The sequence below is a fragment of the Drosophila suzukii genome (assembly GCF_043229965.1).
Source record: "Drosophila suzukii chromosome 2 unlocalized genomic scaffold, CBGP_Dsuzu_IsoJpt1.0 scf_2c, whole genome shotgun sequence".
In the NCBI taxonomy this organism is placed as follows: Eukaryota; Metazoa; Arthropoda; class Insecta; order Diptera; family Drosophilidae; genus Drosophila; species Drosophila suzukii.
Genome location: NW_027255896.1, coordinates 24,978,613 through 24,991,717, shown reverse-complemented (window position 1 = coordinate 24,991,717; position 13,105 = coordinate 24,978,613). Strand labels below are relative to the sequence as shown.

The 13,105-nt window shown below is 32.8% G+C and overlaps 1 protein-coding gene across 1 annotated transcript in view; it reads left to right on the top strand.

Moving 5' to 3' along the window:
* Positions 1 to 1,030: 1,030 nt before the first annotated feature.
* The window catches only part of LOC108007735 (scavenger receptor class B member 1), a gene marked incomplete at its 3' end in the record, with an annotated part of 434,380 nt that continues 422,305 nt past the window's right edge, over positions 1,031 to 13,105 (top strand). Inside the window, 2 exon segments of the mRNA XM_070998599.1 lie at positions 1,031 to 1,050; positions 2,016 to 2,050. Coding sequence (XP_070854700.1) covers positions 1,031 to 1,050; positions 2,016 to 2,050 — 55 coding nt within the window.

Below are 13,105 nucleotides of genomic sequence, written 5' to 3'. Positions count from 1 at the left end.
TTATTCAAAGTAGCATTCGAGGTGGTTTAGTTCAATGTTGTCATAGATATACAAAAGCAAATAACAAATATTTGTCAGATTATGATTCCTCGAAGGAGTCTTCATTTTTAATGTATGTAGATGCGAATAACTTGTATGGTTGGGCAATGTCACAACCTTTACCATATAAAGATTTTAAGTGGATGTCTACCACAGACATAGACAATTTTGATATTAATAATATTCCAATCGATAGCAAATACGGTTATTTACATGATCTTCATAATGATCTTCCATTTTGTCCGTCAAATTGTCTGGCCTCAAAAGAGGATAAGGTAAAAAAATTAATTGCTGACCTGGGAAATAAGAAAAATTATGTAATACATTATCGGAATTTGCAACAATGTACACAGAATGGGTTAGTATTGAAAAAGATCCATAGAGGTGTTCAATTTTTACAAAAGCCTTGGTTAAAGAATTACATTGATCTAAATACTTTACATAGGCAAAAAATAAATTTGAAAAAGATTTTTTTGAATTAATGAATAATTCTGTTTACGGAAAAACAATGGAAGATCCCGAGCGCAGGGTCGATATTAAGCTTATTAGTTCATGGGAAGCTCCGGATAACTCCAAGACTGGACGAAGAGCACATTGTGCCAAAACTTTAATTTCAAAATCCAATTTTCATAGTGCAACTAAAATTAATGATAATTTCTATGGAATTCAAATGAAAGGATTGTCCGTTCTATTTAATAAGCCAATGTATTTAGGATTTGCAGTATTAGACTTATCGAAATGGAAAATGTATGATTTTCACTATCAATATATGAAGCCAAAGTTTCAGAAAAAGTTACTCTTAAATTATATGGATACTGATTCATTTATCTATACAATAAAAACTGAAGATTTTTATAAAGATATTCGTAATGACCTTGAAGCAAAATTTGATACATCGGACTATTCAGATGAAAGAATTAATCTATATAACTTTAAAAGAGTTAACAAAAAAAGTTTAGGGTTTTTTAAAGATGAGCTTAACGGTAAACTCATGACAGAATTTGTAGGTCTGTGCTCAAAGGCTTATTGTTATAGAATAGATCAAGTTAAATCTTCACATAATAAAGCAAAGGGAGTGAGTTCACGAAATCTTACAATTGAAGACTATAAAAACGTTTTATTAACTGGGGCCTCACTATATGGTAATAGAACAATGTTTAGATCAAAAACACATAAAATAACTACAGTTAAAGTAAATAAAAAAATTTTTTGTGGCAAAGATAACAAAAGAAAACGTAATGTTAATGAAACACAATTTTTAGAGTTAAGTAATGAAGACCATGGTACGGCATCAATAAAACATCAGAGATTAATTGAAAAAGATATTTTAGAAAATGTTGAATGGCTAGAATCAAATTCATTTTGCTTAGGTGAGATGATACAAAATAATTATGTGAACGATGGAGAATCATTAGATAGCCCTAAATTTCAAAAGGAACATATTGAAAAAGAACTATTTTATAAATCAGTTGAATTGGAGATGTTTTATTACGATCGAGACTTTGGAAAATATAATTGAAAATGATTTTGAGTTTGTAAAAAGTATTTTTATTATATTTAATTTTAGTTTAAAACATTGTACAAAAATAATAATATTAAACTTAATATAAGATAAGATAAATATGTAAATAAAAAATAATTTACAAATAAAAATTAATTAAATAAATCATTTATTATACTACAACATGTCTTCCTTGTTTATCCAGCTAGTCTTTGAAAACCCGAGCCGCTTAACCAAAACTTTATTTCCTTTTCGCCTTACAATTTTTTCAACTAGGTATGTGTGGGGAAATCGTGTTTTTTTCAGTTCTTCTCTATAGAATCCGCCCTGTATCGGGCTACCATCTAAATCTTCAAGTAAGTATGTTTTATGGTATGTATTCTTCACCTTTCTAATTTTAAAGATTTCAGTTGTATAGTTTGGTGTATACCCTTTCTCAAAGACATGTTTATATTTACTGATACGAACGTGGTCCCCCTTACGGAATTTACTTGCAACAAATATTTTCAGGTGATTATACGATGTTTGTAATATTTGTTTTTCATTGGAAGAATTGACTTTACTTGGACTCATTTTTATTGTTCTATGCACTCTATTATTATATTTATAAATTAATTGTTTATACATATCTATCCACTTATATTTTCCATTGAAACTAAACACACGCCACATTAACTCTTTAAGAGTTCTATTGAAACGTTCAACTATTGATGCTTTTAGAGTACTGAAGGTTGAATAATGATTTATAACTTTTTATAACTTTTCATTAATACCTTAAATTTGGAATTAAAGAATTCAGTGCCATCATCAGTTTGCAGGTTTCTTGGTGTTCCATGACCCGATTTAAATATTCTCTCCATGGCTTGGGAAACATCATTTGCATTTTTTGATTTTAATGCCTCACCCCAAGCATATTTCGAAAATGTGTCTATAACAGTCAACAAGTATCGGTACCCATCATTAGATTTTGAAAAGGCTCCCATTTCAACCAAATCTGCTTGCCACAGATCGTTTATACCCCTTGTAATCACTCGTCTTCGTTGAAAGTTTTTTCGAGATAGTCCCTGCAACTCATATACGATTTCTCGCTTAATCATATTCTTCTAATAGGCTTAAAAACGACACCTTCTAACTCAATTGTGGTTTTTTTCGGTAATGATATCGGTTTTGTTACATATTTAAATATATAGTCCTCAATGGTTTTAATCTTTTCCAGAATTTTGGCAAAAATTTGGTCAGCGCTGTCTGCCCTCTTATTATTCAATTCAATTTTATTTTCTAAGCTTGAAATTTTTGTGAGTCGACGATTAACATTTTGAGTTATAATTATACCCGTTACTCGTAGAGTAAAAGGGTATACTAGATTCGTCGGAAAGTATGTAACAGGCAGAAGGAAGCGTTTCCGACCCCATAAAGTATATGGGCACTTCCACCAAAAAGTCTACCACGACCGAAAAATTAGAAGTGATCGGAAAAATCTAACATAAATATAATTTGAAATAGAAATAATCATACCTAGTTAATTTATAAGAAACACACCGATTTGTTTACCATGATCCGACTTGTATAATTGCAAAGTCGCGCAATGCATTTTTGGTTTTTGCCCATTTCAATGGGTCATTTGGTTTTGATGCTAGATCATAAAGAGCGAGAAAATAATATGACTTTACCTCTCTCAACTCTTTGTTGGAAAGTAATAAAAGGGAACAAAATTTACTGAGAATTTTGCTATGCGGAATAGCTGTAATTTTTGTAGTCCCATTACCGTATTCTCCAATGTCCCGAGCGACATTGGAAAACGTAACTTCTTATCAGTACGTCAAAATCTCTCACTGCAAGAAGATCAAAACTTAAACTTAAACAGGTACTATACCGACAAACAAACCCTGAAAATCACCGTTTAAAAATAACAAGAAATGTGAATGTTAAAAATCAACAAAGTTGGTCCCGAGCAACACCGTAAGTTTTCGCAAAAAAAAATATTTTTTTTTTGCGTTTAATTCTTTTGCTTTTTGTTTTATATAAATATAGATGGATGGCGAAAAGAATAGGAATGCCTGCAAACGTTGGAGAAACAAATTAAAAGAGGATCAAGTCAAATTTAAAACCTTTAAACTTAAAAATAATGAAAGAAATCGGAATGCTAGGCAAGAGAAAAAAAAAATGGCTGAAAGAGATGTTGAAATAATCGAAGAAAGAAAGAAATATGAGCGAACAAGAAAAAGAGAACTTAGAAAAAAAGTAAAAGAAAAGAAAAGTAAAAGAAAAATGGAACAAAATTAAGAATATTCATGGGATATCTAAACTTCACTATTTTTATTGTAATGCCCACGAATTAAAGGCTGCTAGAACAGCTAGTTCGGATGAAAAAAAATTGATTTAATTACCTGAATTTAACTATATTATTACAATGACTTTCATTCACATGTATATATTTTTCTAAATAAAAATTTTGTTGAAATAAATAGTTTGTTTATAAAAATAACTCTGTTAATAAAATGAAAATACTTAGTACGCTTTTTTATGATATTTGTCAAATATAACACCAGAAACAACATAGAGATTGTAATCGGAAAAAATGTCCCGAGCGACATGTCCCGAGCGAATATCTTAGAAACTACATTAAAAAAAAACGGCTTAACATTTTTGAGCAAAACCAAAACTATTTTACAGCTTCATTATTGAACCACAATTTAAAAAAATCGCATGAAAATATTTCATCAGACTTGGCTAAAATCCGGGGTTGAATGAACTCCCGCAAAACCCACTTCTATTTTTGTCCCGAGCGAATACGACAGCTTTTTAAAGATATCTTGAAAACTAAAAATCGGGAAAAATTAAGATTATTGCACAAAATAGAGCTTGGGAAGAGTGACAAGTGAAACCAATTATCAAAATTAAAATCGTTTTGTTTCCCATTTTTTTTCAACTTTAAAAGTATGCAAACGTCCCGAGCGACAATATGGAAATGCCCATATATATTCTTGATCAGGATCACTAGCCGAGTCGATCTAGCCATGTCCGTCTGTCCGTCTGTCCGTCTGTCCGGATGAACGCTGAGATCTCGGAAACTATGAGAGCTAGGCTATTGAGATTTGGCGTGCAGATTCCTGAGCTTCTTACGCAGCGCAAGTTTGTTTCAGTAGACTGCCACGCCCACTCTATCGCCCACAAACCGCCCAAAACTGTGGCTCCTACAGTTTTGATGCTAGAATAAAAATTTTAACTGAAATGTAATGTTCTCATCAATACCTATCGATTGACCTAAAAAAAAGTTTGCCACGCCCACTTTAACGCCCACAAACCGCGAAAACCTGTGACGCCCACAATTTTTATGCTAGATAAAAAATTTTAACTGAAATGTATTCGTCTCGTCGTTACCTATCGATTGACTCAAAAAAAAGTTTGCCACGCCCACTTTAACGCCCACAAACCGCAAAAACCTGTGACGCCCACAATTTTCATGCTAGATAAAAAATTTTAACTGAAATGTGTTGGTCTCGTCAATACCTATCGATTGATCCAAAAAAAAATTTGCCACGCCCACTCTAACGCCCATAACGCTTAAATCTGTATACCGCCGGTAGGTGGCGCATTTTAATCTCGCTTTGCTGCTTGCATATCTCCATTTAGCTGAGTAACGGGTTCTTCCTTGTTTTTCTTAAATCTTCTCCCAACTTTCCGAGGATCTCATCAGTATATTGTTTCGTTGCTAGGTCATTGTTGTCTAAAGGCTTAGATCCGTTTTTGATACGTTTATTTTGAGCATTAAGATTACCGTCCTTATCGATGAATAATCCCTCAGTAGAATTAACACGTCTTTTCAAATTTTCTGATCGTTCCTTATCAACAGAAAAATGTCCAAACTTGTCGACAGACATGATGTTTATAAATGTAAAACATATTTGTCCTTCCTATTTATACCCATTAATATATAATCCTTTCTTCACGCAATTCCTCTAATATTGAAAAAATTTCGTTGTTGTGGCTGGTGTTACCCGCTCCTTTTGATGCTACTAAAATTTCCAATCGTTCGACTAACTCATTTACATCATTCCAATAAACATAGTTTGGATTTGATTTCTGAAGAGTCATGTAACCAAAACCTGTTTTTGAGCGAAGTGGAGTAGACGTTGTAGGACTGAAATCTTTGTCTATCAACTTCTTAATAATATGGCTATATTTGTATGCTCGTGTACCCTTGATTCTGTTATTAGGTTTAAAGCCTACTCTATGTATATTCGTTTCTAAAATAATATTTTTATACATTTTCAAGTCTTGATCATCATAGTTTTCAGGTTTACTAAGAAAAATTAGAGAGTACAGACCAGGAGTCAGATCACAACTCATTCCACTAGAAAATGTTATTTTATTATCTTTAATTTTTAATTCTTTATCTCCCAAAGTTAATGAATTGTTTGCGCTTTTTTTAGGTCCATAACCCTTATCCAACACATTTCCTCTGGTCAAATTACTGATATTAAAATCATAATTATAACTAGTGTTATTATCTTCTAGCTCTGCATCCACACCCATATCGGCCTCTCCTGTATACATTGGTAAAGGTGTTGTCCCTCTTTCTTCACTCTTTTCCGTCTCCTTTTTCTCTTCTTTTATATCTTCCTCTATATTCGTTTGTGAAAAGAATTGATTATAGGAATCACTATCATCGAAAGACCTTGGTGGAGTTATGTTTCGATTAGACTGCAGATCTTTCTCATTAGTTGTAAAGTATTTTCGTATCGTATTTTTTAATTTGCTTCATTTCACGCTTTACTTTTATACTATCTTTTACATTAGAAATCTTTTGTTTTTTATTTTCCTTAACAAGTTCATGCAAGGGTTCAGTAATAGGTTTAAAAGTTTCCTTCAATTGTAAATTCCTATGATTTTTGACTTGTTTGAGATCATCGAATTTTCGCTTCAAAGCAAATCTAGCTTTGGTTAACTGTGACAAAATGTTCATTGTAGTATATTTTTCAAACATTATAGGTGGAAGATTTAAAATTTTCGAAATTCATGTAGTCACTCCTCAGTTACTAAACAAATACTGTTTAGGGAACGCCAAAATCTGTAATATTTATAATATTTATTTCCGAAAAAAAAGATTCGATACATTTTCTTTATTATATTTAAAAAAGTGTATTTATTGTTATATTCTTAAAATCTCAATCTTTTTAATGATTACTGACTTATTTCTAAATACAAATTGTCATTACTTTTATAAATATTAAATTTTCCATCAACCATTTCATTGATGATATCATCTTGAAGAGAGGTGTACCTTTCCGGCATGTACAGAATGTGCTCCTCCAACTCGAGAGCAATAGATTCTCCAACCTTTGTTGTTTTGCGCTCCGCCTTGAAGATCGGGAATCTTACATTTTCAGGCATCCTTGTCTTCGATAGCAGTGGCTTTTTATTAAATTTGTTGAACTCTTTAACTACAATGTTCATCTGGTTTTCCTGATTCATGATGGTTGTTGACTTTTTTGGACTTGGTACAGTTGTTCCTTGTTGTTTTTAGCTGTATTTTGATGTTTACTACCTGTTTAGCAGTTGTTCAGTACTTGTTTCGTAGTTGCTTACTTCTTGTTTTAGCTGGTTAATAGCTGTTATTAGATGGTTATTATCTGTTTAGTAGCTGTTAACTAGTTGTTTACTAGTTGTTATAAGCTGGTCACCAGCTGTTTTGAGCTGTTATGAGCAGTTATAGGTTTTTTTGTTAAGAATGATCAAAAGTTCTTGTCCTCTAGATGACGTTCGATGTGAAGTAGAAACTTAGACTGTGAATTTGAACGCGTGCAGGTCCACTTTTTATACTATACAGAGTTCACACATACACGTACCCATACATTGATTTTCAACCCCCCAAATGTAAATTTACCATTTAAATATACCGGTTTTGACTCCACATTTTCTACGAAAGAAAGTAGAAAAGCGAGGCACAGGTGTCCACAGTTGTATGTATCAAAGTCTTGAATTCTATCGTAGTTGTATTGTATTCTATGTCCCAAGTATTTCACAACTTCTCTAGGTGGCTAGATTTCCAAAACTGTCGAAATAATGTATATTATTTTTATACCCGTTACTCGTAGAGTAAAAGGGTATACTAGATTCGTCGGAAAGTATGTAACAGGCAGAAGGAAGCGTTTCCGACCCCATAAAGTATATATATTCTTGATCAGGATCACTAGCCGAGTCGATCTAGCCATGTCCGTCTGTCCGTCTGTCCGTCTGTCCGTCTGTCTGTCCGGATGAACGCTGAGATCTCGGAAACTATGAGAGCTAGGCTATTGAGATTTGGCGTACAGATTCCTGAGCTTCTTACGCAGCGCAAGTTTGTTTCAGTAGACTGCCACGCCCACTCTAACGCCCACAAACCGCCCAAAACTGTAACTCCAACAGTTTTGATGCTAGATAAAAAATTTTAACTGAAATGTATTGTTCTCATCAATACCTATCGATTGACCTAAAAAAAAGTTTGCCACGCCCACTTAAACGCCCACAAACCGCGAAAACCTGTGACGCCCACAATTTGCATGCTACATAAAAAATTTTAACTGAAATGTATTGGTATCGTCAATACCTATCGATTTATCCAAAAATAAATTTGCCACGCCCACTCTAACGCCCATAACGCTTAAATCTGTCTACCGCCGGTAGGTGGCGCATTTTAATCTCGCTTTGCTGCTTGCATATCTCCATTTAGCTGAGTAACGGGTATCTGATAGTCGAGGTACTCGACTATAGCGTTCTTCCTTGTTATTTTTATTATATGCAACCCAATGTGTACCACTTGATCGTGAATTATCTAAGTTTACTATACCACACTCCCTACTTTTTGGTGCTTCTGGGAGTAGATCTGTCATAAACACCCCTCTAAAATGTGGGATATATTTTTTTAGCAAAATGTATAATGTTGATATTTGATAGTGGTCTATTGGGTAGCAGAGAAATTAGTTTTTTCGCTTCTTAATTCCTTTCCCCTTACTATAGGGCTTAAGAAAGAAACCATAACCCTTTCTATAGGGCTTGAGATATAATCCTTCTCCTACAGCACCACTTTCAATTTTCCTATTGTGACGTTTTTTCTCCTCCATATCTTCTTTAGCCATTCTCGCATTGTTAATTGTTTTTGCAATTGCTGCACTACCACTTGCTAAACTACCAAGAGCGCTGAGGGCTGTCAAGATCGGCACGATTGGTAAAAAACCTCCAATTTTGGGTACATTAATTACACGAGGTACTTTAACATTTTTCTTAGAACCCATTGATTGATGAATTGATTTACGTGCAACTTTAATTGCACTCATAATGTCTAATGGTTTTTGTTTTTTTAATGTTTTAGTAGCAGCATTAATTACAGTCGAAAGGTTCGTCTTCTTCATTTTATTCTTCAATATCTTTTTCCTTCCTTTCTCTTCCGTTTTATTCAATCCCATACCAAATTTTTTCTTGGCTTTCATTATATTTGTAAAAAAGTATGCTGCTGCTCTTTTACCAAGACTGCTATCTGGTGCCTTGACACGCGACCAGGCTTTGTCAATTAATATGGAGTCTGCCCTATGTCGTTCACTCAATGCCTTGTTTTGAGAATATGCGATATCGTGCTCTTTGCAAGCTTCATCCAATGGGTTTATTCCTTGATCACCACGTTCCAACCGTTTCGGTAACTTTGTACCCGGTCCACAAAAATTATATCCCGGAATATGGGCTTCAAACGGTAATGTATTAATTAGCTTATCGACAAGACCACCACCGTGTTTACAATTAAAAATACGATTGATGCGGTTATAAAAACGTTTCCCCATTTTATTGATGTTTAATCATCAAAGATTTCTCATTGAATGAGGTACATTATGTTAAAAGATGCGTTTAATAAGTCAAAAACAAAAAATTTTAGTTAGAAATATTAACGATGAAAACGAAAAAAATCTACCGCCACGACATAGTGCTCTCTTACCGAACACAATAAGGGCTCTAATTGTTGGGCCTTCGAATTGTGGTAAAACTAATATTATGTTAAGTCTAATAGAGAGTCCTAATGGATTAAAATTCGAAAATGTTTATATAGTTTCAAAAAGTTTATATCAACCTAAATATGAGTACTTGGAGAAATTAATCAAACCGATTAAAGGAATGGGATATCATACATTCTCCCATAATGAGGGTGTACTAGACCCCAGTGAAGCTAAAAACAATTCCATTATGATATTCGATGACGTAGCTTGTGAAAAACAAGATAACATAAGATCTTATTTTTGTATGGGTCGACATAAAAATATCGACTCTTTTTATTTATGTCAAACGTATAGTCATATACCTAAACATCTGATTCGTGACAATGCTAACTTTATTATAATGTTTAAGCAAGATGATTTAAATATGCGACATATATATCGGGACCATATTAACACTGATATGAATTATGAAACATTTGTGAAAATTTGTCAAAAATGTTGGGAGGACAAGCACGGATTCCTATTAATTAGCAAGGATAACGATATGGATAACGGAAGATACAGAAAAAGATTTGATCAATTTATTATGATTTAAGGAGAAATTTCAATATAAAGCTTGGGTAGATACTTACAATCCCACAGTTTATCAATATGTCTAGATCACTAGCATTATCGTTGAATGGAAATAGTTCCATTATAAATACAAACTTTTTTCGACCTATCGAATTGAATGGTCGATATGAGTTCGCTCTTATCGATTTTAATATGTATAATTCGATTCCAAATATTGATGAAAAAAATAATCTCTTCCACATCGGTGACAAGGTTATTACAATTCCAACTGGATCATATGAATTGAATGATATCACCAATTTTATTTACAATAAAGTAAAAGACTATAACCTGGAAAATACATTTAAAATTCAAAGTTGAAATAACTACCATGCGAGAGTCAGTTTACTTTAATAAGGAAAGATCGGTTGGACAATTGTTTGGTTTCCATCAAAAAATACTAGAACCACATCCTACAAAAACCTATCGATCAGATCAGACCGTGAACATATTAAAAATTAATACAATTCGTTTGGAATGTAATATAATTAGCGGTTCATATGTAGATAATACACCGAATCATACATTACATGAGTTTGGTATTAATGTTCCGCCTGGGTATAAAATGACAGTGACACCACATAACCTAATTTATTTACCAATCAACTGTGACGAAATAAGCACACTATCTATACGCATAGTTGATCAAAACTGTGATTTGGTGAATTTACTTGGTGAAAACGTTTCTATTCGCATGCACATTCGGTTAATAGAATGATTATTTATTATAAAAGACGTAGCTTAAGTCCTAGGCCAAGCATTACTAATTGTAAAGCTATAGAAAGAGGATCGACAGTAAAAAGAAGCTCACTTACTTTGAAAAATAAACTATTTTTAAAGTCGTTAGGCTTAAAGCTTCGAGTATAATATAAAAGGTGGAAAGGAAAACAATGAACGAAATTTTAAATATTCGAGAAAAGGTTTACTCAGATGAGAGTATTTCGAAAAAAGAGTTTCATACTTATTCATCGTATAATCAAACATTTAAACCAAACAATGAAATTCGAATTACTATTCAAAATCAAGACTTGTACGTGCTTCCTCACGAAAGTTACCTTAATTTTCAAGGAATTATTATAAAAGATTCACCGAATGGACCTACAACTGATAATGTTACCACTTTTTTTAAAAATAATTGTATGGCTTACTTTTTGGATGAAATTAAGTACGAAATAAATGGATGTGAGATTGATAAAACACGATTTGTCGGTATGACTACAACCCTAAAAAATTATATATCTCTGGATAATCTTCAAAGTCAAAATCTATTAAATTCCGGATGGAGCAGTGGGGACAAAATTTCTACGGGACCCCACTTTAACTTTTCTGTACCATTAAAAAATTTATTGGGATTTGCTGAGGATTATAAAAAAGTTTTGTTAAATTGTAAACACGAACTAGTGTTGATGCTAACAAAGAATCTTGGTGATGTGTTTGAACAAACCAGAAATGAACAAACTTTTAAGTTGGAAATGACGAATATAACCTGGAAAATCCCCCATGTAACTCCGAGTGATTTTGCAAAAATTAAGATATACGATATTATTAAAAGTGGTTTAAGCCTACCAATCGCATTCCGGAGTTGGGATTCATATGTTAACCCCAAATTGGGGTGTGGAAGTCAACACAGCTGGAATGTGAAATTGTCGGCTAACCGCGAAAAACCAAGATTTGCCATAATTGGATTTACACTAAATGGAGAACTTATCACAAATAACTTATCAAACTTGAAAGTTCACTTGAATTCTGAGTCATATCCATATGATAATCTGAATGTTGATTTTAGTAAGAATCAGTATGCTCACCTATATGAAATGTATACAAGATTTCAATCTAGTTACTATAATCGTGAGTCACAACCATTTTTGACCCCAAATGAATTTAAATTGAAGGCCCCTATTATTGTGGTTGATCTTTCATATCAAAACGAATCAGTGAAAACTGGTCCTATTGATGTGAGAATTTCAATAGAACTGAAGACACCAAGTCATGAAAATACCCAAGCTTACTGTCTCCTCATACATGACCGTTTAGTTGAATATAACCCATTAAACGGACTAGTACAACGAGTTGTTTAACATTAGAAAAATGTTGAATGATACTGTTTCGATTGACGTTCAAGGTTTCTTTGATAATAATAATAATTTTATTTTAAAGGAAATTGGAATTGTATTCGAAAAAGATCCAAACTTGAATAATAGTATTTTAATAGAACCACCATATGATTTTACTTTGCTAAATACAAAATCTCGAAAGACTGCAATTTGGTTAACCAATACACATCACAAAATTTTTTGGAACGATGGAGAGAACAGTTTTCCACAAACTCGAAAGTATCTAAGGACAATTACAAGCGGAAAACAAGTTATTTGTAAAGGTGTGGAAAAGAAACGATTTCTACAGAAGTTTTTTGGGAGTCGTCAGCTCATTAATATCGAGGAAATGGGCTGTCCGTCATTAAACAGGTTTAAAGAAAACCGGTTTCCCTATTGTGAAACACACCTTAAGGGCGGGGTTTGTCCTCTAAACAATGCATACATTATTTTGACATTTTTTAAAAGTAGCTCCAAAACAATAAAATAATTGTTATACATCATTTTAAAGTTGAGACTAGATGTGTAAAGACCTACAAGAAAATAGAATTAACAAAATGAAATTTCATGAGGAAATGGACCAATTTATTGAACAATTTAAGGGAGAGATAACTGGTCAGCATTTTCAATATCTTCTAAACACAAAATCTATGTTCATGAATCGAGGTGGACATGATCTCAAAACTACGAATTATGGTGAACACTTTACATTTTGTAATCCAGAAATGACGTCGGAAACGTGCGCCTGCTTCTTCTATGCAAATCGCCGGAATCAAAGCAGAAAATTAATTTCTATGTATAACAAAAATGTTCGCAATACCAAAATAAATAAATAAATGTATTATTGTATTATGCTACAAAATAAGCTTCTGACTTTTTAATTCGAGTTAAAATGA